At 38.3% G+C, this 26,712-nt stretch overlaps 1 protein-coding gene across 2 annotated transcripts in view; it reads right to left on the bottom strand.

The window, feature by feature from the left end:
- The window catches only part of LOC100866886 (disintegrin and metalloproteinase domain-containing protein 10), a 133,718-nt gene that overhangs the window by 35,787 nt on the left and 71,219 nt on the right, over positions 1 to 26,712 (bottom strand). For both annotated transcript variants that reach the window (XM_086915607.1, XM_086915610.1), the window contains exon 4: positions 1,333 to 1,603. In XM_086915607.1, the coding sequence (XP_086771733.1) occupies positions 1,333 to 1,603 (271 nt within the window). The remainder of the gene's footprint in view (positions 1 to 1,332; positions 1,604 to 26,712) is intronic.

Raw genomic sequence — 26,712 nt, 5'->3', positions numbered from 1 at the left:
CGCGTAGCACGTGATGTGATTCCGAAAACTGAACGCGGGCTGAACGAGCGTTTAAAGTATTTAAAGCTTGCGTTCTAACGTAGATGGATATACGCATACAGTGGAAACGATACAAAGATTTCTGTCGCGTTTCTTGATTGGAATGGCAAACGAGATTCGATGCTCATGAAAATGACTTTCATGTTTCTTCAAAATAAATAATCAAAATAATCGCAATCTTACATTGAAAATCCTTCCGCTCATCCTTCATTCTCTTTGCATGAGTATAATATCGGAAATCTGGATTTCAATTTTTTTGAATTTCTACAATAAAACGTATCGATCACAAGTCAATGAGGTGATCGATTGATTTGCTTCCAAATCCAAACCGATTTTTCTTGCTTTTTTTTATGTCAGTACTGCTGTACATAATAAATGTAAATTCAAGAATCCGGATGAAAGCGTTATTTTATTTTTGAATTCTCTTTTATATTTTCACTGATTTCCGTGAACAATGGCACGTTAAGAGCATTAAACATTGGCGATGTAGTAAAAGTCGGATATCTATCTTTCGGCCGTCTTCAAAGTGGCACCTGAAATTCTATTAAATCGGTCGGTGGATACTGGGTTATCGATCAATATTAAATTTGTATCTGGAATATTGGATATGTTAGATCATACGGGAAGATATTATACATCCAAATTGCATGCTAAGCTGTCTCAAACGCGATACAAGGTTAAATTTGGCCGAGAAGATTGAATTCGATTTATTTCTTATCTCCTCTTTTATTCCAACGAATATAATCAAATAACCAAGTTATTTATATGAATGAAACGATACCCTGAACCTTGTTAAATAAGTTTCCATCCACGTCGATGATTCGATTGCAAAGAAGAAGAATGGTAAAAAAATCAAACTTACAAATCAATGGATTAATAACACGCAAATAAAAATATAGAAATTTAAAATTAAAAGAGCTTTCTCTTCCAAAAAAAAAAGAAAAAAAAAAAACGCAATAAAGACTTTTGGCTTTAAACGTGAAATGGACGCGAAGCAACCACTAGTTCTTCACGAACTATTTGCGTTTAATATTCTCGAATAACATCTTTTAACGAGTTTACAGCGTACATATTTGAGAACGTAATGCAACTTGAACGTGATAAACTTTGTTTCAAGCGTGTAACGTCCTCGTAAAGAAACTCGACCGACCGGTTTTATTACCGCGGCCTAACGCGCTTTGTTCATAATTAACGCCCCGTTTTAGTCGCCCTCGCGAGAGAAAATTATACTTTACGCGTTGTAACATCGCGTGAAACGTTATTTAGCTCGCGGCAAGTTGAAGATGTGTTTACCTTAATTCATTTAACGTGTTCCCTCGCAACAGCTCGCTCGCGCACGGATATCCGCTGCGGCGGGGGATGTTCACGTCCACGGAACGGTACGCGATCGTATGGTGATGCATGGCGTCTGTCGTGTCATTATCCCCGCCGTCTTGCCTGTGGCACACGGGGGGAGCGTATCTGCTGGTTGGCTCGATGTAGATCTCGCCCGACGCCGTCGAGATCGTTCCATCGAACAGCCCTTCCTCCGTCACCATCCCGTATACGGACGAGTTCTCGTCGTCTGGAAGATGAAAGAACGAATTTATAATTCGGGCGGAAAAACTTGAGAGATTAATAATAATCGGTTCAAAATTTGAATTTACGAGCGTTCGAATTAATTGGGGCTGATTAGAAGGCATAATATGCCGGATAACGAGGCACGCATTGCTTGCCTGCTTGCACAATTTATAATTCCCGAAATTACACGTTGGTTGAATTACTTATTAAATACGAGAGTAAGAGTTAAATACCGTTGCTGCAATTTGAAATGTAACTTCTTCGAGGCAGAGAATCGATTAGGTTTTTGCAATCGTTGAAAATGAATTTTAATTACGAAATTAAAATTAGGTACGTCGATTTTTCAATTTTTCAGAATATCTTATCTGCAGCGTAGGTTTCGGGCTATTTTTTTAACCTCAAAGAGTAATTGCTATATCAATCGATATCGTTGCACTGGCTTCAAGAGATGATGGAATAGGGACGATGCAATACCGGTCTCGATAATCGACGCCCTGTCGTATATATATTTGCCATATACCATTTCATTCTATTTTTTCGTTTCACTTTTTCTCTTTTTTAGAATTTTTCTGTATTCTTTCTGTCCAACTGAAACGCGGAGAGGAAAAGGAAATCTAATTTTTCGATTCTGGAATTCACAGAGTAAAAGCAAAAATATGATCAGCCTCGATATATCTCGGCGTGAATGCGCGCCAGAACTCACTTTTGACCATCTTTTCCCCAAATGTATCTACTATTGCTCGTAAATCGTGAGATTTACGCGCGCAAGAAGCGAGGAATCGGCGTTTATATCTCACGTTCGGACGGCAAGTGTGAATTTATATTCGCTTGATTCGTTGCATCATCATGGTGTATCTGTGTGTGCATCGACGTGGCCACGTGTGACTCGCTCCTTTCCTTTTTGTTTCCTCTTTTCTTTTCCGTTTAGATGGAAAAATTTAAATTCGCGCAAGAAGACTCTTCTTCGACGAAACTAAACAAAGAAATGGTGGAAAATCCTCGTATATTGTAATAATGTAGAATAATACTTAATTGTTGTTCAATATCGAGATTAAAGGTTATATTTACTTGATGTTTCGGCTGATTCATAAATTTTTTTTTTTTAACGACGCTGTCAATTTTCATTTTAGACGATTAATGAACGATCTTTAAAAAAGAATGACCAAAGAAGATTCCTCGTCGATGTCAATGGAATGCGATTTTTCCTAACAATTCGATGAACGTAAAATTCTTTTTTTAATAAGTTAATTATAGCTGCTGGAAATATTGATTTTGCAACTATTCGTAATATTTCGCGTCTGTATTCAACTGTTTGCATAGCTGCACTATCGCGGAAAACTCTGTTTATTATATTCTCGCAGGAAGAATATGTGAATTATCGCGTCGATGAAATTGTTGGCCGATTTTCCGTAACATATCTCGCGAGTGTTGCGTATTTATTCAAGCGGATGATTGAATTTTTAATGCACGAACACTGAAGATCCTTCCAGGGACGAACGATTAATTAATTCGAGTCGATATAAAATCGACTTTTATTGTTAATTTTCTATTGTTAATTAATTTTGTTTTGCGTCTACGTTCAACAGATTCGGCCGAATATTCGCCATCGATTGACTCCAAGTTAATTAATGATCGCTCTGACAAGGTTAATAACAATATCGTTTGCAATAATTGATACGATTTCATTGCATAATACGTTTAACAAGCTGTTTTATCGTAATTTTGTTATTTATGCGATGTCATATACGCAACAAGAGAAATTGCACGATTATCACGAAGACTCTACGGATTAAATATTTGTTTCTCACTTTATCGTAGTGATATCGTGGACTACGAGTCGTTTTCCTTTTAGAGAATCTTTAAAAATATAACGTCTCGTATATTATTTATTGTTAAAATGTTTGGAAGCATCCATATTCTTGCGAATAATTATCAAAGTAACTTACAATAAATATTTATTTACATTGACAATTATTTTAGAAGGAAAAAATTCGATAATATCTAATATTTTTATACAATTTTAATAATATACAAATTCAACGTTCTAATCCAATATTTTATCATTCTTTTCGTTTTGACGAATGATGGTTTTATTTCTTACTGTTTCCACACTTTTGAATGTGTGTAAACGGAAAAATCCTTTCACGCACGTAGTTTTCTTCCGGTACGAGATTTTTCTATTTTGTCGCTGTTGCTGTAAGAATTACAGATGGACATAGCAAGTGTCGAGAAAAAAGAAGTGTCGTGTCAGTGGATCGTAAAATAACAGTTTTATGTAATCGGTTGAAATGTAAGAAAATATTCAAATTGGTTTAAAAATTAAATCCATTTTTCCGAAACAATTTTCTCTCTCTCTCTCTCTCTTCTCTCTCTCTCTCTCTCTCGTCTGTTGAAACATTATTCTATACTCTTTCGTTTTGACAAGTGATAATTTCTCATTTCAAAACAGCATTTCACTCTTTTTCTTTCACTTTTAATCTCATACTCCCATAATGTTTATAATATATGCATAATAATCGATTTATTTAACGAAACATATACTCAAATTAAACGTTCGAGTATAATCAATTAATTTCCCTAATTTCTTATTGCGTAAAAGAAAAAAGAAAAGAAAAACTGTTACACGTATTATTATACATTATTCGAAACATTAATTATTTCCACTTAGAAATTTTCAAAGCGGGGGAACAATTTAATTGAATTTCACAACGCGGCCGCGTCAAAAGAGACAATGTTATTAAATATCGATCCAATTATAAATATTTTAATAATGACGGGCTATGTTCTCAGGAATTTAATTTGATACCGAAAAGACAGTTGCGTCGTGACACGTTTCACGATATTAGCGTCTGTTATATCGCGCCTAATCCATGAATTTCCAAAGGGTTCTCCATTCATGTTTTCGCCCCTAAATTGCCATACACTGTAAATTTTCTCCATTGTTCATTTTGCCTCGATATTTGTCACCCTCCAATACAAAGTTTTTGGCTGAAAGAAATATATGAAATTCGTAAAGATATAACTGCATTTTTTTTTTCTTTTTTTTTTTTTTTACATATGAAACGTGCTTTTGAATACTCGCTGCCATTTACACGCGAAAAATCGTTCACACTCATTCCTTACGAAATGAATTTGTAAAAATATTCCTTATCCCAACGTCCCCAAATTTTCATTCCCTCGATTAAATAATTAAATTCGAACGATCGACTCAACGTTTTCTTAATGATATTACCATCAACGCAAAAAAATTCTCCTTCCCTTCTTCTCTCTCGCATTTCGAAAATGAGGCGAGGCCGAATCGATATAAATTTTTCACGGGAGCCGGACCGCGAGCGGACGGATTTGCGAGCCGCAGGATCTCCCCCCCCTGAAAAGTCGATCGCGTTAGTTATCGAAGTGGAAAATAATGTCATGAATAATGGAGGGACGTGGCGCGGTATGTACTCGGTGGAGTCGCATTGAGGGGTAGCGAGCGTGCAAAAGGCGGAAGGGAGCAAAGGGAATGGGGAAGTAACTGTGCGCACAAAGTGCTCGGGCTGCTAGCTAATTCGCAGACGTACGCGCTCGCTCCCATCCCCAACTCGTTTTCTTTTCCACGCGACGAAATAGAAAATCTCCGCCCTGTGACGAGCATCCTTCTCGAATCAACTCAAATCGGATATCATTCTTTTTATTTCTCGCCGTTCGATGAAAAATTCAAAGCGTGAAAATCAGATTTGTTTGTTCCCGAGTCTGTCTGCATCGATTTTGTTGAAATTTCGAATCGATTCTGGTTCTGACCTGGCATTCCATTGTGTTAATGTTTTACATTGAAAAATTTTACATTGATAATTTGTGGATGTTTGGTATTCCATTTTTGGTGATGAATCACACGTCAGAAAGTAAGTATTGCAAGTATGAAATACTCGGGAGTTGCTGGTTAAACTGCTGGAGTTTTGGAATCAATTGTATTCGGATTATGTAAATTGGATCGAAAGTCTGGAACGATTAATGAATGATCCCTTCCTCTTCTACTGGAACAGTTTTGAAATATTCAATTAGAATATTCGATTAAATGTAGGATCCTCAAAAAGAGACGGAGAAAATTCATACAATTCAGATATATGTAAAAAGGTTAACTCGAATAATGAGGTTTTCATTTACTTGTTCATATAAAATCTTTAATCTTAAAGTTGTTTTTCTTTTGTCTTACTTTTTGTTCCAATTCATCTCGTGTAAATTCGTGTATCTTCCAAGTATTGTGAAGAAATTGGATTCGAATTTAATCGCTCGCGATACGTCTCGTTCGATTAATTTATTCTAGATTTGATTAGTTGAAACACTCGGTTCGACAATCGCGTGGCAATACGTAATAATCGTTCGATATGGGACTACTAATTGGTGAATAACCGGAGGTAACAATGGTTGAACACGAAATTCTGAAATCTGTGTAATACAGGACGCATTGATATTTCATATATTTCATCGACTAATTGTTGGAAAAGTATGACGTAATTTCCTCGTGCAATCCACCTACGATTATTTCTATATCTCTATATATTATAATATCTATAATATAGAGAAGAACAAGAATCTGAAACGTTGCAAAAGATTCGAAGAATTCCTCCTTCATCAATTCTAATTCTTATGGGGCCCAAACTGTCAGAAAGCCAGACGAAAATAGTTTTAATATTTTTATTTTGTATAAAGTATACTTATATATATATATATCTACTTTTACATCTTCTCTCCCTACTTCGTCTGTTTTAACCGTTAAGTATTCTGAACATAAGCCTCTAATTGGCTGCCTCCAACTTCAAATTCGTAACAACATCCTTCTACGTTACCACATACGGCACAATTTTAAATTTAAAATTGCATAAAGACGCAGAATGGTTCGATAACAGATCACACTCGTCCCTCTTTTCTTGTTCTTAAATTTCAAATTCTACGATTCGAACGTATACTTTATATTTCGGTTCCATTAAATTTCTTTTAAATTAAATATACGTATATTTAATTAAAATATAATTACATTCTAGGGGTCTCTTGTCGCTTGATTGGTAATCTTTTTAAATATAAATATAAATAGAGTTTGCAAAAGGTTGAAATCTTATTTTTCTTGAAAAAGAAAAGACGTCACTCGTGTTAAATATTGCAACTGATTTAATAAGAAACGGGACGAGAAGGTGCAATAATTGTCGTCCCGATGAAACTTGCGCGTCCGGTTTGACAGTTCATCACGCGTATCGGCCGGCAATTTGTCCGTTTAAGGGTCGGTTGTCGGGGGTGGATTCGACCGGTTACATGTAAACGGTGGTACGTTGCCGGTGTTTTAAATGCAAAATTGCTCTCTCTCTCTCTCTCTCTCGCTCTCGCTCTCGCTCTCTCTCTCTCTCTCTCTCGCTCTCTCCACGATGGAATTTAATTACAACGATCTGTCGTCGAGGGAGCGCGGCCACCGTTCGAAAAGCCAATCGTATTTCGACGGGTTCGAGTGACCAACGTGTTGATGGAAAGTCGATAACGGGTGGCAGCCTGTTCCCGCTCGCGACATGCAAACGACGCGACTCCCACTCCCCCCCTCCCCAATCATTTCTCTTCCTACGTACCGTGGAACACACTTTGGGATACACGAGCCGTGATTCTGCAAGTGTGGGTCGTCGTAGCGCGCGATTTATGATGCGGCTCGATCGTGTAAATTGCTCGAAATCGGTCGGCCGTGCGATCCGACGACCACTGCTTTCGCTTTCGATCGAAGATGGTTGGTAATTAGTCGCCTAAAAGGGATATTTCTCGCTCGATCATCGAGCGTTCTGCGTTTCAAATTGTTACGCAATTTCATATAAATAAGGAGGAACCAGCGAAACAAATAAACTCACGAACACTTTTTTTTTTTTTTTTTAAATTGAAGTTTAAACTTAGAAATTTCTATTATTGAACGATAAAATACCGATAAAGTATTTATCTCGAACGAATGATGTAATAGAGAGAGAGGGGGAGGGGAGGGGATGAAACTTGAAAAAAGGAAGAGGATTCGAAGCGAAAGTTTCGAAAAAAAAAAAAAACGGGATCGAGTTGTTGCTCGTTTCGATTTGCGGGTAGAAACTGGAGAAACCGGGGGGAAGGGGGATAGGGAAACATCGAGGAGGGGCTCGTTACATTAAATATCCCTTCAAGATAGAAATAGAGCGAAAAACTCGGTAATTTTCGGCGCTGAATCTTTTATTCCGCAGACTCGGTAACTCGAAACCCCGGGAGGGTTTTTCGCCATTTTCTTGCAGCTAAAAGATTATCCCGGGAGGAAAATAAAATTCAACCCCTTGGAGGCTCCCTTTCCTCGTCGTGTGTCGGCTTTCAGCCCCTCTCCGATGTAAAATGCTGGATACGTAAAGACGGAGGAACGCAGACGTCCCCCCTTCTCCTCCCCTCCCCACGTTTTCTGAAAGGTTTCGCGTGCAAGTCCTTCGCGGTAAATCACTCGCTCTCGATCGAATCCCTCTCCTCGGTTTATCCATTTTCGGGATCGCAGACGAAGGGGGATTCGACTGGAGCCGTGACACTGCCGCCTCGATATGTTCTCCGTGCATCGACGTCGATCCCCCCCCCCCCTCCTTCGAAATTTATGTGGCCCGACGAATGGGAAAATTTCGAGAAAATTCCTGCCCCCCTCCCCATATTTCTTCCACTTCGTCTCCCAATTTGCATTTAATTCGTTTATTCTATTTACTTTTTACTCGTCACCTACTTCGGAATATCGATTTTTCCATGTTTTGTCTCGTCTTGGCAAAATATCGGTCGTCGTCGTCGTCGGCGGCGGAGCGAATCTCGTTCGATTCTTCCACGCTCGATTTCAACGTGTAATATATATATATATATAATATATATAAAGCAATTAACGGAATTATTCGGGGGGAGAAATATCAGAAAACTCGAGTAGACTTCAAACAAACGCGCGCTCAACTTTAAATGCAATTTCGCGGCGCCGCCGTATAAACTCAATTTCGTTAGCGGTGCATTAGAGTCCTCGACCCGGCAGCGTCTCCCAATTATTCAAAACTTAATGCAGACCGTATCCACCCTCTCAAAGTCTATATATCCGAGGCCGAAAAGTGGATCTGGCTTGCAAAGCGACACCCGCGTTTCAACCTTTTCGCCATTTCCTTTTCTCTCTCTCTCTCTCCCCCCTTCCCGTTTCTTTCCCCCTCGATTCCCTCTCTCCCCTCTTTGCCGATCTTTTTCTCCTTCCATTTCTCTCTTCTCGGTTTATCCGCCGCGCGAATCGAAGCCTCGGAATTCATGGAAAATCATGGATGTATCGCGTTCATCTAATCGGGAAATTCCACTCTAATGATGCTCGACTTTGAGAACGGGAAGGAATTCCTTCCACCTTTTCAACTCTGTCACTCATCCGCTTTCACGGATTGTTATTAACCGGTATTTTGGTTGGTGGGATTTAATCGGAATGATATAAATTAAATGGTACTCTCTTCGCGGATTCAGTTTAACGCGTTGAATGCACCTTCCTAATTACGAGGATGAGGTGGAGGGGGGGGGGGGAGGGGGGGAGGGATTGTTTGAATAACGAATGGAATCGAAAATAATTGAAACGAAAGGAAGGGATTTATATATTCATATAGTCGATGTTATTCATATAGTCAAGTAATTTTCTAACATTAAATTCTGTTCAATATTTAATAAATAAGATTGTGCGATTTTGTTTGTTTTTGCAACCGAAATATAATGTAATTCTCTCCTAGGTGTAGAAACAGGTGTACAAACTGTTATTGGTTATCATAAATAGATTCCTCGATTGGTATAAATATACGATTGATAAATTTCTCTCAAAATTAACTTTGAACTGTGGAATTATTTTAATTGATTCATCTACTTTTTAAAATTTTTTTAAAAATTCAATCTGTCAATTTTACGAACACTGCGAATGGAGGAGGTTAAATTTTAAACGAACATTTTTTCCTTTTTTTCCCCCCTTTTAGTCTTCGACATCATAATCCATGCTTTGAACACTTTGCACGTACCTTTCGTACGTATTTCGTTTAGATCATAGCGCAATTGGAATTTCGCGCAAATGCACAAAGACCCGATTATAACCGGTGTAAAATGATCGCAACAGCGTCACCGAAAAGTCAGCTCATTACGCATCGTTATCCTTTGAATATTTTCGCGATATTACGGGCGAATCCATGGGAAAGATAAATAAAGGACGATGGGATGAATCATGAATACACGTGACGTGGCTGGTTAGATAACAAAGTGCTTACTGATCGGGTGCTCGATTCGTTCGAAAATCGACGTCATTAATTCCCAGCACACGTCGCCATTTAACCCGATTCGATAAATCGACGCGGCACGTTGCTAATTACCCGATAATAATACCCGAGACGGAGGGGGGGAGGCGGCTAATTTGTGTCGTTTCGAATTTTAAAAGGTTTCGCGCCTTTATCTCCTATTTTTCCTCTTTCATCTCGCGCGTTCGTCTCGTTTTTTCCAACGCGTGCAACGAATATTCGATTCGTTTGATCACGGGGCGAAAAATTTATCGGTCTTTTCATGTGCCGCGTTAATATCTCATCGCCATGGCTCTTTCTCCCCCCCGGTTGGAAATACCGATCCAAGAATTTTAATCCACGCTGATCGGGGGAGGAAAAACGGACGTTTCGAGAAAATAATTTTAAACGCTGCTTAAAGCGAAAGTTGGAGAATATTGGTGGATACTTTTTATTTTTTTCCTTTTTTTCCTTTTTTTTTTTTTTTTTAGAAGAGAAGCTTTTAAAAAGTTGACTCCGTTCCGATCGTGGATGAAAGTCACCTCTCGAAGAATTAAATCTTTTCCTTTTATATCGGCGAGAAAAGTTTCTCGAGACTGTACCATCCTTTACACCACTTTCGTTCAATCGCTTGACAAACTTTCGACAGATATGATGTTTCGTGACGTTGCCGGTCACACACGGATTCGTAAATGCGCGTCTAATATTTTGAGAAAGTGAATCAGCCTCGTATTAAGGCGAATCAAGAAGAGGAAAGTTCGTTCGATTCTATATTTTTGACACGCGTTGAAATCTTTCGTTGTAATCAATATATTCCTCCAGCGATATTAAGCGTTATTTTATTTTATTTTATTTTTTTTTTTTCGTGTATATCTTATCCGATCATTCCTCTTTTAATCTTTTCGAGACTATATATTCTTCTATTCGTTCAATCGCTACTTTTTGTCGTGATATTTAACCCCTTAAGTTATGTAAGATTTATAAAATTATTGTTAAAAAAAATACAATCGCATACAATTCCGATCCTGTTTCATTAATCAATGTTTTGTTTCTTCGATCACGTTTAATCGTGCACAATAGAAATAAAATTTATTAGGATTCCTTTCATCGATAGCATATTTATATCCCGGATCCGGACGGGTATTGTAGCTCGCTCGTTGTATTCTATCGGGATCGGTGGTTACGAAAATTAATTCGGATACCAGCTGCCTCTGGTTATTTGACGCTGGTTTAAGTGGTAAAATCTCGCCAGTGATTGATGCGCGCCCATCATCGATATCCTTTGTGTTCTATTCGCGGAATAGGGGAGTTTAACAATAGTTTTCGACACTGGTCCGTCATAATTTGTCGATAGCAGCAACGAACGAACGTTCTACCCGAATCTCGATGTCACCACTTCATTTCCACGATCCACCTCGTTTGATTCGTTGAATTTCCATTCCGATGAAATATTCCGTCGTTTAATTATCACGTTTCTTCGATTAATCAAATTTGTAAACACAAAAGTGGTCCCGTGATTATATTAATTTTTTCACAAATTGTCAATTCCTTCGGCCACATTTCTTTCGACACGTTGAAAACATTCCACGATTTAATTGAATTGAAATGTTGTAAAGAATTTGATCGATGATTTATTCAGTGGAATGAATCTACGAAAGTGTTTTATTTATCAAATTCCAAGCAATTGAAATTAGATTAGAATAGATAGATAGAAAAGTTTCGTTCTAGAAATTAAATTGAATTAATTTCACGCAACCTTACTTTGCTTAAATATCGGGCATTAAAAGACGAAACAACGAATAAACATCGTTCCTTCGTTAATTTGCCTCGATCGATCATCTTCAATCAAACTTTCCTCAATTCCCTTGGTATTTTCTTTACCTTTGGCGTGACTCGATTCTCGTTCCAAATCACCCCGAATGAAACTAGATAAAACTGTGATTCCGTGTCGTGCAACGTTGCCACGACGAGTCGTCGTGCAAAGGGAAAATATATCGCGTGATTGAAAAGGCACGCTCGAAAAGGAGGTTGGCCTAACCTGGAGGAGGAGGCTATCGATTCCCAACGAAATCGATTTAGGGACACGATAAACGGGAGGGCGGCGTCAAATCATGAAATTCCGTAGACGGCTTAATTGCTCGAGTTTCGGATTCTATCAATCAGCCCGCTAATTAAGCTAGTCACGGTCTTGTTATGCAGCAAATTAGTGGTCACTGTGCCGGCAAGATGGTAAATCGAAACGCGAAGATAGCTATTTCGTTATCCTTACCACCTTGTCATTACTCCGTGAATCCAATTTCCACGTGTGTGTATGTGCGCGTGCGATTGAAATTTAATCGTTCGCGCTAACAAACCGAGAATCGTTTGGCGAGATCTTTACAACGACGATGGGCGGTCTCGTGATATTTCTCCAATTTTGAGAAATTTTAATCAGGGACCGAAATTTTGCTGGAACAATGTGAAACAAAATGGAAATGTAATGGTGCAAAATTATGGGTATCGCGTTGATTGTCCAATTTATCTCTCCCGACCCCCTTTTTGATAAATTAGTAATTATTGCACTTTCTAAGGAACTTTGTCGAAAGGCTTTGTTTGTCAGCGTGTATTTGTTTATCGTGCATTATGATTACGCTTGCCGTATACGCGAGAAGATTGCGGATTTTCATGCAAATGTGGTTTATGGTTATCGTATTAAATATGTTTTGCATATTTTACGACGAACGAGCATGTAAACGAGCAGCATCCCCCGCTACGTTTCTTCTCGCGTTAATTTCGTTTGTACACCGATGATTGGGTATCATTATAAAGGGAATTTGATATTGAAAAGTGGGAAAATTTGAAATGGTGCGTAGATAGATCGCGAAATATGATATATTCGCAAATTAATTTTTCGAAATAACAGACTAATTTGTGATAATGAAAAAAAAAATTTTGAAACGATATTACCGAATTTAAATAACAAAGTTATGTTGGACGGTTCGAAATTTGTTCAAGTCTGTTTATGAATATAAATGTTTGATGGAATCTATATTTGTATTAATGCGAATCTTTATATAACTGCTACCAAATGCAGATATCTTTGACAAAATTGATCGAAAATTGATATTTTTCATAAAGTAATATTTTTCTTACGTTTTTTTCATTACTGGTTTATTGAAATGACATATACAATTATAATATAATTATATAATTGGTATATAATCTTTTATGAATTTGTGAATATGCAAATTATACCAATATAATTAATTGGGTATTATTCGATTAGGATGTTGCACAAAATTTCATTTTCGAATATTACTTCACTTGATAATTTTTTCAGCCTTTCGAACAAAAATTGACAGCAAGAAAGGAAGAATATGTTTTCCCTACATTTTCGAATTTTCTACCGAACATACGAAATTTCATCGATGTATCACGGAGTAATGTCCTTTGTATGTGAAATTGGTCTCCTGAAAAATCATTTTTTTCCCCATTATTGTACCGTAACGTTATCGCACGATTTTTACTCCCCATTAAATTCGTCTAAATGGAGTTCTATTGTAATCTTACTACTATAAAATAATAAAAAAAAAAAAAAAAAAAAAAAAAAATGAAAAATAACGTGTCGAATTGTGACGGAATGCGATTCCGCTAATTTAATAAAATTCGATATAAACGTGACGTGATTTTCTATTTTGCAACGATTGACATTTTTCAGAAAATACGAAAAACGAAAAGAAGAAAATATATTCGTACATATCCATTTTTTCCTCTCGTGTACGTTTCAAATCTTACACGTGACCACGTGCTCTTTTTCGCAGCTGTCTTTTCCTAAACTGACTTAACGATATAACAATATCGAACAAATCGGAATCCATTTCGATTATTTATTCGAGCTAGCGCGATATCATCCATCACGCGTGGAAGAGATTTCGAAATCGGGATTGATAAGTGGTTGACGGCGGCCTGTAATTTTCCTCGTGGAAACCGCTTAAAAGACTATCGAACTGCATAGAGAACGGATCCTAACGAGATCCCCGAGGAAATCTCGGTGGAGAAATAACGATGTTGTCACTAGTTCGTGTTTCTGGCCCCTGATCCTGCCTCACCGGCAGCAATCCCCGGAGGATCCTTCATTTCCTGCGAGCTCTCTTGTTTTATCGACTCTCGTTCGTTTTTGACCCGGCCGATTTTCCTGGCCAAACTCTCGACACGCTCGATCGTGATCTCCACCCCTCTAGAAACTTTGCCCATCGGAATGTTGGCATTATAGCCACAGGCTGTCTGCCAGGATCCAAACATGCCCGCTCAAACTTCTAACCAAAACGACGCGCGCTCCTCCGAATAGCGTGTATGCATAAACTTACAAGCATGATGGAAAAGTCGTGGGGCAACAGTAGAGGATATTTTTATCGATTTCTTCTATTTTCACAAGTTTTTGTTCCGTTTTCCCTGTTTTTCTAATAGAGATAAGAGAAGATTTGTCGTGTTCGTTGAATTTTATTATCGTTATTATTTCTTTATTCGTTTGTTTCCTTTGTTCGTGTAAGCACGAATCGAGGCGATAAAAATATATCAATTAATTTATTTTCGTCTTTCCTCTATCGCTTCTGTTTAACAATTAATACTTTTTTCCAAGTATTCAAAGAATACTTTTTTTCGAAAGCTTGGATCGTTGTTGGTCAAAATTTGTCATCAAAAAATAGTTCGACTCGAGATCATTTTTGCAAATTTGTTACAAATATATTCCATTTCCAGGCATTCAATCACCAACAATTATTCCCGTTGAATACGTTTTCGCAAAAGGGGGGGAAAAAATAGAAAAATTGTTATTTCCATCCGGTAAGAAAATTTGTCTTGTTACTTTCGTTTCACGCATTCAACGCATTGAATAACAATTTCTCGCCGCCAGAGCGTACTTTCATTCCCAACCGCCTTCGTAATATCATTCACCAGACCACGGTATATGACGTTTCATTCTGAACGTCAGCGAGTGACTTTCGCGATATATCGAGGCCCTGTACAATCGGTCAATCGATCGGTGAAGGAAAGTCATAAATGGAGCGAGAGCTTTTATTCCTATATATATATATATATATATATATATATACTTGAAATTCCATCTCGTAGCTCGAATAGTAGTCTTGCAAGGTACATTCGTGGGAAATGTACTTTATGCGTGTACCGTAAGGGCGCGAGGGAGGGGAATCCATTTGAAAAGCAAACTTCATTTGAATGCGTTCAGTGTGTATAGAAGGTGCGTACGGTGGGATCGACGATCGACCATTGTAAAATCGTGTCGAGTGTCATTCGATATTTTTTTTTTTTTTTTTTCTTTTTTTTCGCTACGAACGATTGTCGTTTGTTTGATACTTGATCGGACAATGATCGACCAATGCTTGCTTACCAATCACTCGAGAGATTCGATACTATTATTTCGTTGGGTTTAAACTTATCAACATGTGGGACGTGGTGTTGTCTCGATCAAAATAATGGATCGAAAGTGTGGTATGGTATTTCTTTCTTCTCGTTATCTCGTCACGTCGATGTCGAGTTTGGATTTTACGATTTTTGTTGTAATATTATTATGTATATATGAATTCATTTTTATAAAATCTGAATCTATGTAAATCTAACTTTCTCTTCGCGCGAGTTGAATTAAAATTTCACTGCGTCAGTCCACATTTCAATATTCCAAACTGTTGTACTTTCAAAACAAATCTTCAAAAGAGAGATTCCCCGCCTTTTCTTTCTCGTTCAAAGAATGTTTTATTTAAGGGGAAATGTGGCGGAGAAGTTGGTTGAAAACACGCTCTCTTGGAAGGAGGGCTCTCTCTATAAGGAGAGATATATAAAAACACGAAAGCAGCAAGGTTTCCACGTTGTGCATACATTTCTTGTTTGCGCATCTTCTCTGACCGACTCGCATACATTACGATGAATTTTGAAGTTAATATAAATATTCGAATAGAATAACTTCGATTTCCCATCTATCTCGTATGAAAACACAGTGGAGGAACGTGATATAAAATTTCTCGAGTTACCTTCCCGTGTTGTTATTATCCTTTCCTCTTCTTTCTTCGTTTTATTTATTTATTTTTTTTTTTTTTCATTCTATCAATTTCAGATAAAATTGGAGACCCGAACTCATCCCCTCGTATTCCTCCTCTCCTATGCATGTATCGCGAAAAGACAAAAAAAAAAAAAAAAAAAAAAAGAAACTAAAAAACGTATTAAAAAACTGTCAGTCATGCGCACAGTCTAGCTTCGCCCCCTTTTAGCCTTGTCATGCATCGATTATCGATGATATTAAAGTTTTCTCTTGCATTCCAAATCTTCAGCTAGCGATGGGCACGATACCAGCCTGTTTCACTTTCAAGCGAATAACTCGTTTCTTTTATCTCTCTCTCTCTCTCTCCTCTCTTCCTCGATCTCACTAAACATCTGTGATATATCACATCACATATCATGCAACTTTTCCGACGATTCATACGATTCACTTCTCACGAGAAATATCTCCTTTCCTTCCAATTTTAACAAAGTTACACACCGTTTCAAAATTATCTTATCAATTATCTTGCCCTCTCTCTCTCTCTCTCGAAAATTACGCGAAAGAGACGTATATTCTCTATCAGAATATACATCGAGAATCGTCACAAATATACGTAAACACGTCAACGTTTCCCCTCTTCGTCGTTGCACATCCTCCAAAACCTTGAAAACAGGAGGACGGCGGGGGAGAAGCGTCGGCCGATTACGCTCCCTCCGTAATACCCCTCCCTCCTCTGGTGGGAAGGCAGTAAGTCGTGAACGTGATCCGCGGACCCACCCCCTTTTACGTGATACCACGAACTTTTCGCTCCTCGGCGACGACCCGGTTTTTCGTATGTATTACATCGTCCACGATGTAAACTACTTTAATCCTGGGGCCAGGGCTTGCGAATTTTTCTCAGCCTCGCTCGGGTATCGCGGCAACAACCCCCTCCTGGGAACGATATCACGTTAAAACCAGCCCCGTTGCAAGGACACCACTTACTTCGAGACTTCGGAAATTGCCCTCATCCTAAGCTGGTATTCCGCGTCTTATCTGTTTCTTACATCGATCAACGGGGAATGGTATCTCTTTACTCGAGGTGAAAATTATATTCAAGGGGATAAATGGAATTAGTTCGATGATCATTGTGTTATTTTAAGCCGTTTTCGAGTCACTCGTTGGTGTAATTGATTTATAATTACGATTGCAATGATTCGGGGATCGTTTGAAATTGTTTATCTCGTATAATTTTTTCACCAACTCGATGAGGAGAGGCGATCGGGACACGCATTTTAACACGCCGCGTGTTGCGCGTCCTTGTTTTTCAGGAATAGGAATTTTTGTGTTTTAATGGAACACGCTTTGAAAGGCCACGTGGAAAACAAAATGCGATGTTTAGGATTGATTCGATAATATACCACTAAAAATGTAATATAATTGATCCTATGTGAATTGTGTGTCCACATGAAACAGAGCCTATTAAGCAAACTATTATTCAACTTGACGAATCGAATTTAGGATAACTTTTAAAACCGCCTTTATAACTCTGAAGATAATTAGTTTGAAATGCTTTTTCATTTATTCCGATCTCGACGGTTGTCGAGATATCGTCGTGCAAAGAAAAGGGTAATTTTTGATCATTTTTCTATCTCCATTCTTATCGGTTATCTCTCGGATTTCTCGACCTATCTCAAATTCCAGACAATGGGCAGCCGCGATTCCTGGAAAAACGTGGTACGTGATTCTTGGAAAAAATGCGGGTCACCGACTCGCCGACCCATTCATAATTTCCCTCCGTCTTAAGCGCTATGGAAACATCGAATGTTTATATCTCGATCGAAAAGTAGATTCGATGATACGATTTCCTTTGTATCTTGAACGGGTCTTGAAATTTTCTAATTTTTAACTCTCGCGTTTTTCGTATGAAAAATTAAAGTTTCATTCGCGAGTGAATTGTTATCGTGGCATAAAATTTATTTATTATTTATTTTACGTTTTGATACGTGATTCTACTTTGCTATTTTTTTATATTACTTTGAATACATCGCGATACGTGTTCATATAATATAATCACGTAATGTAAAACGAGAAAAATATCGAGATTCAACATCGATTCCTGTTAAATATTTCCAATCGGGAATCGTAATAATTAAACACCATTTTCAACCACCACTTTTTTCCCTAAAAAAGTATTACACAATTTCACCGAGCGACCAGAAACTCGTAGCAGTTCCCTGAAATAAATACTCGACGTGCCGGAAAATGAAGGTTTCCCCGTGAAAGTTCGATGTCCGGAGAAAGTGACGCGTCCAGCGAAAGCGGAGAATATAAAGCGAAGGTGGCAGAAAGATCGAAGATAAGAAGAGGATCCTCGTGGACGATGATCCCTCGTCGCACTTGTGATAACGCCAACCCCCGACGAAAAGAATTACAGAAGCGAGGGGATAAATTGAAATACTCGAGCGGGGATCGAGGGCTCTCATAATTTGTAAAGGCGACATCGGCTTTCATCGGCTCTGATCGAGAATCGTGTACCTACAAATTAGCGCCTAACACGCCGTAATACTTTCTCGGCTGGCTCGATACTATCTCGCTCCCGTCAAAGCCGACGAAATCCCTTTAGGGCCCGCGAGGACTTTGCGCCAAACTTTGACGAGAAATTCTGCCATTCTTTCCTTTGAGTCTTTTTGAAACGTTGCTCCATTTCGTTGCCTCACTATTCGTCTCGCCCATCCCTTTCGAATAGAAATGTCGAAATTTCAACAAGAGGAATAATAGTTGTTCTATCTCGTTTGTTCACCATGATACTCTCGATGGTGAACGATTGGATAAAGAAAAGCGGTGAGAAAGAGAAAGAGAGAAAGTATAGTAGAGTTTCTAACAGGTATAGCGATTCGATCAACGATGCTTCGCATACTGTAGTCTTTAGATACGAAGAGAATGTTGCAAAAGTTGGCGCCGTATGGGCTATACTATTCTCGGTTACGGTTTAAAGTTTCCACATCGACAAACTATCTAGTCTTGATAGAACTTGTACCCTGATATTACCGCCTATCTACTACCACCTCTTATTGTCGAACATTGTCTTTTTCCTTTTCTTCACACTCTATAGTATGCGCGTAGAATATTATCTACGTAAAATTGCGATTTTCTCGCACGAAACAATGGACTGTTTCACTTCGGTTCTTTCCAGTTCAAATCTTTCTTAACTTCGTCGACTTGTACTGGAATTTAATCCCTTCGCTACGGGCGAGTTCTCCGTCGCATATACACGGTGCTCGAGAAAGAGCATCGTTTACGCCTTACAATTCGAGTTGCTTTGATAGTGTTTATTGAAAAAAAATTGATGATAAAAACAAAATGTTTATGCTACATTTCTAGAGAAAGATACTTGATCGATCGTCATGTCGTACAATATACTGCATCTTATTGACTATAGTCGCCCGTAGTATTTTGGATGGAATTTTATTCAGAGCGATTATAGTCGTCTGTAGTATTTCAATGGAATCTTATGCAGAGCGATTATAGTCGTTTGTAATTGCACTGGAATTTTATGCAGAGCGACTATAGTATTTCAGTGGATTCTTATGCAGAGTGACTATATGTCGCCTGTAGTATTTTAGTGGAATTTTATGCAGAGCGATTATAGTCACCCGTAATATTTTAGTGGAATCTTATGCAGAGCGATTATAGTCGTCTGTAGTATTTTAGTAGAATCTTATGTAGTGCGATTATAGTCGCCCGTAGTATCTCAATGGCAATCTTATGTAGAGCGATTATAGTCGTCTGTAGTATTTTAGTAGAATCTTATGCAGAGCGACTATAGTCGCCCGTAATATTTTAGTGGAATCTTATGCAGAGCGACTATAGTCGCCCATAATATTTCAATGTAATTTTATGCAGAGCGACTATAATTGCCCGTAATATCTCAATGGCATCTTATACAGAATGATTATAGTCGTGCGTAGTATCTCAGTGGAATCTTATGTAGAGCGACTATAGTCGTCCATAATATTTCAATGTAATTTTATGCAGAGCGACTATAGTTGACCGTAGTTTCTCAGTAGAATCTTGCAGAGGGGCTATAGTCGCCCATAATATCTCAGTGGAATCTTATGCAGAGTGATTATAGTCGTCCATAATATTTCAATGTAATTTTATGCAGAGCGACTATAATTGGTCGTAGTATCTCAGTGGAATCTTATGCAGAGTGATTATAGTCGTGCGTAGTATCTCAGTGGAATCTTATGTAGAGCGACTATAGTCGTCCATAATATTTCAATGTAATTTTATGCAGAGCGACTATAATTGCCCGTAATATCTCAATGGCATCTTATGCAGAGTGATTATAGTCGTGCGTAGTATCTCAGTGGAATCTTATGAAGAGTGACTATAGTCGTCCATAATATTTCAATGTAATTTTATGCAGAGCGACTATAGTTGACCGTAGTTTCTCAGTAAAATCTTGCAGAGGGGCTATAGTCGCCCATAATATCTCAATGGCATCTTATGCAGAGTTATTATAGTCGTGCGTAGTATCTCAGTGGAATCTTATATGGATAGTGGACTATAGTCGCTCGTAATCTTAGCAGATTCTTGTGCAGAGCAATTATAGTCGCCCATAATAGCGAAAGGGTTAAAGAGGATTTTCCAGAAACAAAAGCATCGATCTCATCATCACGATCATCCGTCCACTCGAAATTGTTCCGTATTTATTTTCCGACCCGCTGAATCGACACACGAGGGATGAATTTCTGTTAATAAGCGTGCCCCCCGTTGAAGGATACGGAGCCTTCCCCTGCTCCCCTCGCTCTCAGCCGGTGAACACTGGTCGAAAGATCAAGACAGAAATTCAACTCCGTGTGGAATAATGGGGTAAAACGTTGGCCGGCCAGTGTACTTGGACCGATTCGCTTGTACATCATCTCTTGGGAAAGTAAACACTTGCCGACGATTCCTAACGAGACTCGACAAGCTCTGATGAGATCTCGCCTTCCAGCGGACACACAAATGCCCTCCTCTCCACTCCTCTCCTCTTCTCTTTCCTTCCCTTTGCACTGGGTTTTCCCTCGTTCACCTCCATCACGCTTCTTTGCCTCCTCCGCGTTTTTCCTCCTCCTTTCCGTTTTTCTCCACGATCCTCCTCCTCCTCCTCCTTAATTGTTCTCCGATAGTTTCGCGTTGCTCGTTCAACGCCGAACTGGCTTTTATAGTTCGCCACGCGTGCAGAAAAGAGGATCGCCACCGATCTCTCCGATCGATCGATCTCTGGTAATTAATCTGATTTTCCGAGGAAATTTTTATATTTGAATATTTGAAGAGAGGATATCGCGATTGTTGCTGCCGTGATGAAACACGTACGAAGATTAATCGTTGTATTTTTGAAAATATCGAGTAATAAATATAAGATACAAGTATTAGACGAGCAGGTATACATCTTACTTGTTGAATGAAGTAATTGCAAATGATTTTCTTCCTTTGTTTTTTTTTTACGATTTTAAGACGATTTTAAGACGAGCGAGTATACGATATTCCAAAAGAGAAATATAATAAATTTGAACTTATCCGTATTATAAATACATATATTCATTTCGTACACCTTTCTCAGAAACGAATCCAGAAAAACATCACAGTTGAGATCGCCTAATTCACGAATTTTTAAATTAACCATAATCGTAAGAAGAAAAGACGATTCTATCCTTGCCGAAGAAAGAACAGTTGGAGTCGATTATTAGCAGGAACCGATCGGGAAACGGAAGCTTCGAAAGCTTTTGAAACTTTCCTCCCGACAAGGGGCAACATATTTTATTACCGTCTGATCCATTTGTCCCTCCCCTCCTTAAGAGCGTACCACCATTTAAACGATCCTCTCACAGTTTCATCTCGCTTGCTCTGCCCTCTCTCTGCCAACTGTTCTCCATCAAACTTTCCACGCCGTGGAATTCTATCAAGGAACGCCCGGGGTCATAATCGACCTTGCTCGCCGTCGTGGTCGGCGAGGATTCCATTTTAACGTGCTTCGGTTACAAATTATGGATGGGATGATCGCCGCGGATGATCGGGCAGGAAACATTAAACTGATCTACAATAAGAGGAAGTAGGCAGAGGAAGTATTGGAAGGGAGAGAGGGAAATTTATTTCTCTTCTATGAAACAATAATTTATAATAATTTATGATGTATCCTCGTATTTTCATTATTGATGGTAATATCTGTAGTGGTGTAACAAGCACAGTTTATTTAATATAATAAAACGATATTGTTTTTTTTTTTTTTTTCGTTCTTCATTTTACTCTGTATTATTTTTCGTTTTCAATCAGATCTGTTCGAGCAAAATTAAATTGCAATAGCGAAACAATCGTTTATTTATAACGGTTTGAAACAAACGTGTATACGTCTGTTTACCTTCTATATCATTTTCGCGTATACCAATTTTTATATTTGTTGTTGTTGACGAATATATAGAGTTTAGGTATAACTTTACGTGCATAAAAAAGAAAAATAGCAATCGAGGATGAGTAGAAATATAATTCATCGACTCGCCTCTTTCGAATCTTCTCGTCTCCATCTCCACCGGATCTCTCCATCGTTTTTTTCTTCCTTCCCTGTTTCACGAGACTCGTTGAGAGAAAGAGTTGGAAAGTTTCCGTAGTTACTCGGATCCGATAAGTAGCCGAACACTCTAAAACCGCGGAAAAAGGCGGCGAGGATATCGAAGGGGTGAATCTCGGATGGGCGCGTAAAAAGCCCGACAACTTTTTGCTATTCCGCCATTAGAGGAAATCGTCGATCCCACCTCTTTCCATCATTATTAATGCTCATCGTCACGTTGGCTCGATCGAGATATATTTTACGCTCCCTAAAACCGATCGCGATTCCAATGGAACGAATTAATTCTACGTATAGTTTGGAGATGTGAGAACGAATAACGAAGTTGAGACTTATTTATTAAGTAATTAATCACGATCGAAGAGAAAAAGTTGAGGAAGTTGTCAAAGTTATTACAGAACTTTTTATAAAAAGGATATAAATGATTTGTAATTAAATTTTCCATCGCGTTGAAATTAATATCGCAAGTATAAATATAACGTGCGTTACAGAGTGATTAGGAAGAATAAGTTTGTATTCGTTTAAATGGTTTCCATTCGTTTCTACTATCGCATCTACTAATTTGATTGAATCCAATTATATTAAATTTCACATCATTTCGTTGTATCAGCATAGGAGCTTGATATTATGAACGAAATGTGATGAGGAATTTTGTAAATTTTAATTCGAGATTACGTGTTTTTACTTGCGGATAATTATCGAGTTATAGATAGATTTTTAATTAAGGAGTTTTACCAGGCAACGAAATTTTAATCAGATTTTACTCACCTCCGGTTCCTAAGCGTTTTCAAACTTTTGCAAATACAGTATACGCACGTCATCGATGAAAAAAAAAAAAGAAGATTTGTGGGAATAATTCCTTAATACCTCTCTTCGAGCCTGATATTCATCACCAGATGTATTTCATCCCCAGAAATTTCACAAAGTAATATTTAATCGATAACGTTTAATCGCCGATGCCCTTTACTTTCGAGTGCGAACTTAATGCTTCCACAAAGCCGCAAAACACCTGCTACCGTTATCGAAATCCGATCTTTATTTACCTTGCGTCGTCGTAACTAGTTCACGGAGTATTTGTCGCAAAGGTTACACCAACTTGTTGTTATATGGCAAACTTGAACAAGAATGAATTCGATTTAAACAATAAGCAACTACTACAAACTTGATCATTCATCAAAATGTATCTTGCTTCCCCGATACTCTAATGCTTGTTTACGCTGTAATGATCCGAGTTTCGCCTAATAAGATTCCCTTTGTACCCTGTGATTAATCAAATTCCCCACTTGGAAATTTAATACCTCTTTCAACAACTCGCTCTCGCGACGTATTAAATTTCATACTCAAAATAATTAGACAAAGCGAGATTATTCAATTATTAAAATACGACGAAACGGTTCTCTGTTTCTCAAGATCATTTATCATTTTTAGAGGTTCTTATATTAATCTCTTCACCTCGTTTCTCCCAATAAACTGATGTAAAGGCGAACTATTATAATAATACCTTCAGGATGATTTCAATTATCAAAAGCGGAAGCTGGGTCGAATTTTGCGCGCGTATTTATTTGAAGGAATTTCAAAATTAATTAATCCCCCAGAAACGACGAGTTTCTTACCTGTTGAACCTTTAATACCTTCAAGTTCCTGCTTTGATTCAATATCTATTATACGTGTCCATATCCGATAACCTGGTATCACGTATATACACGTTTGAAATGTCATTAAAATGCAAAGCAGTATCGCTTTACAGACAGCCACGAATCTCTCCCTCTCTCTCGTCTTTACACGGACACTGGAGGAAGTTTTAATTTAATCGAGTAATTTAATCGAGTTATCCGGGGAGAGAAGGTCGCCGGCCAGACACAGACACGTGCTTAAATCCTCTTGAAAACGCTGACCCACGAACTGTCAGAGATTCCCATCATGGTCACGATTCAGATCTACCCATCAAAATTGCAAACCCTTGTCTCGTCTACCCTCCCCACGCTTCGTTCCCATCGTTGTCCCTCCCCTCCCCTCTTCCTCCCTTATTTCGTACCGCGAAATCTCTGCAGAATCCGCAGAAATCCCCCACAGAGCGTGGGCGGCCGTGGAATTTCGAAAAGAATTGACGCAACGCGCGAGAAATGCCGCAAATTACCTCCAACCTTCTGCTCTCTCTCTCTCTCTCTCTGTCTGTCTGTCTGTCTGTCGTTTTTTGTTTCAAATCGCACGAGGGGGAAGGGGAAGGAAATAACATCAGCGCGAGATCGGATCGGACGATTTACGCGCGTGATTAACCGATCGAGTTTATAGCGCACTCGAAAAATTTCGGGTGAAACGCGATCAAACATTTCACGATTCACGCTTATTTCTGTCCGTTTTTTTTTTTTTTTTTTTTTTTTTTTGATCTCTTGTCGCTGCGACACACCGTGGGACAAATCTGGATAAAAATTTCGAAAACAGACAGGCACGTTTGAACGCGACGACTTTTATTATATATATACATAAGGGGAGGGGATTTATCATCGAAACAGTTTTAATCTATAAACGATCGGAAATTCGATCGATCATCGTGGTATCGATAAAAATCTCACGTTCAATGGATTCATATATTGATTTTAAATCTTTATATATAATTTAACGAATCTTACGAATAAACTCGAGGCTTGTTATATTTCACATTACACTTTGTAAAAGTGTATAACTCGTTTTATTTTTGGTCGATATTCAACGAAAATTGAATATGATAGATAGATCTGATTTTTCATTTTTCACGATCTTGTTCGTGATGATCATTCCAAGTTTACAAATTTATTTCAAACACCTTCTTCACGTGGTTAAGAAAACGTGGTTATATGGGAGACTTTTTTGTAGGATTTCTGCTCTCCCCTCCCTCCCCCTCCCTATTTGTTGATTAAAATCACTGAAATATCAGCGAGGCGACGATCGAGGCGATAATCAGAACGGCAAACCCGTGGAGATCGAGCAAACGGATAAATTAACAATTAAGATCGCGAGAGATATTTATAATATCCGATAGACAGGTCGCAGCATGCGCGCTAAAAGCTCCAAGATAAATGGATGAACAAAGATTGTGGAGGAACGAGGACGTAGAGAATGAAAGGAGAGGGAACGATGGAGACAGTTTCCAGCTAATGCGAGAGAACAAGAGAGAGAGAGAGAGAGAAAAAAGGTGGCAGCCCAGGCCGCGAGCTTTATTAATTAAGCTAAGTACACGACTTTCGACCCCAATCCGTCTACCTTGCTTCGAGCCGTGTCGGCGCGTGATCCCGACCAACTTTGGATACGGCCACTGTACAAATAGACGTACGTTGAACGCACAAACATGGCCAAACCTTCCATCTCGACGCCGATGGTTACCGTTTCGTTCGATTTCCAACTTTATCCCTCGTTTCGAACGTCGCTTCGTTCTTCGAGGCTGAATGTTTGCCCGAGTTGGAACGAAATCGATTCGTTTATGGATCACAAGAGAGTTGCTTGTTTAGTGGATGGATTTGATTGGAGATTGTCGAGTGAGAGATGATTGATGTTTTTGACAAATAGATGAGAATCGGAGATTCTTTTATTTCGTAGGAGATAAGTGGGTGGGATTTTCAAAAAAGTAAAGAGTAAATGTAAATTTGATATTTGAAGTGTATGTATAGTTTGCGTTTTTTGATATATAATGAAATAAACAATAGAAATGAAACATTTAATTGGATGAATACTAAAATTCAGACGTTAAGAGACAAGCTTGAAGAAAGAAAAGAAATTTCCTAATGGTTGTTTAAATTTTTTTTTACATTACAAATAAGTATTATTTGTAAGATTTTTAGAGGGAGGATTATATGGATAATAGTTGTGAATATATGGATATTCGTTTCATGCTTTTCATTGCGTTCGTGCCGTTAAATGGACGTTGGCCTTAACAGTTTCCGCACTCGAACTTTGTGAGTTTTTCCACATCGTTGACCAAACTGCCCATAAGAGAATAATTTCGTTATTCTTCCAGAAAAATGCACGGAGGATGTAATGGAAGAGAGGATATGGATCATTAAATAATCCTTGCCAGAAACGAAACAAACAGATTTTTTTTAAAAAGATATCTTAAAGTATATCGGTATATATCGTACAGAAAATCCAAGTTTCATCCATAAAAATTACAATTATACAGAATTACTATTGATTAATAACGTAGACGTGGAGAAAAAAAATGAAAGAAGAATTCGAATCCGTGGCTGACGACC

Source organism: Apis florea, unplaced genomic scaffold (assembly GCF_048593485.1).
Source record: "Apis florea isolate Af1SG1 unplaced genomic scaffold, ASM4859348v1 contig_2153_pilon, whole genome shotgun sequence".
NCBI lineage: Eukaryota > Metazoa > Arthropoda > Insecta > Hymenoptera > Apidae > Apis > Apis florea.
This window is presented reverse-complemented; position numbering and strand designations above follow the sequence as displayed.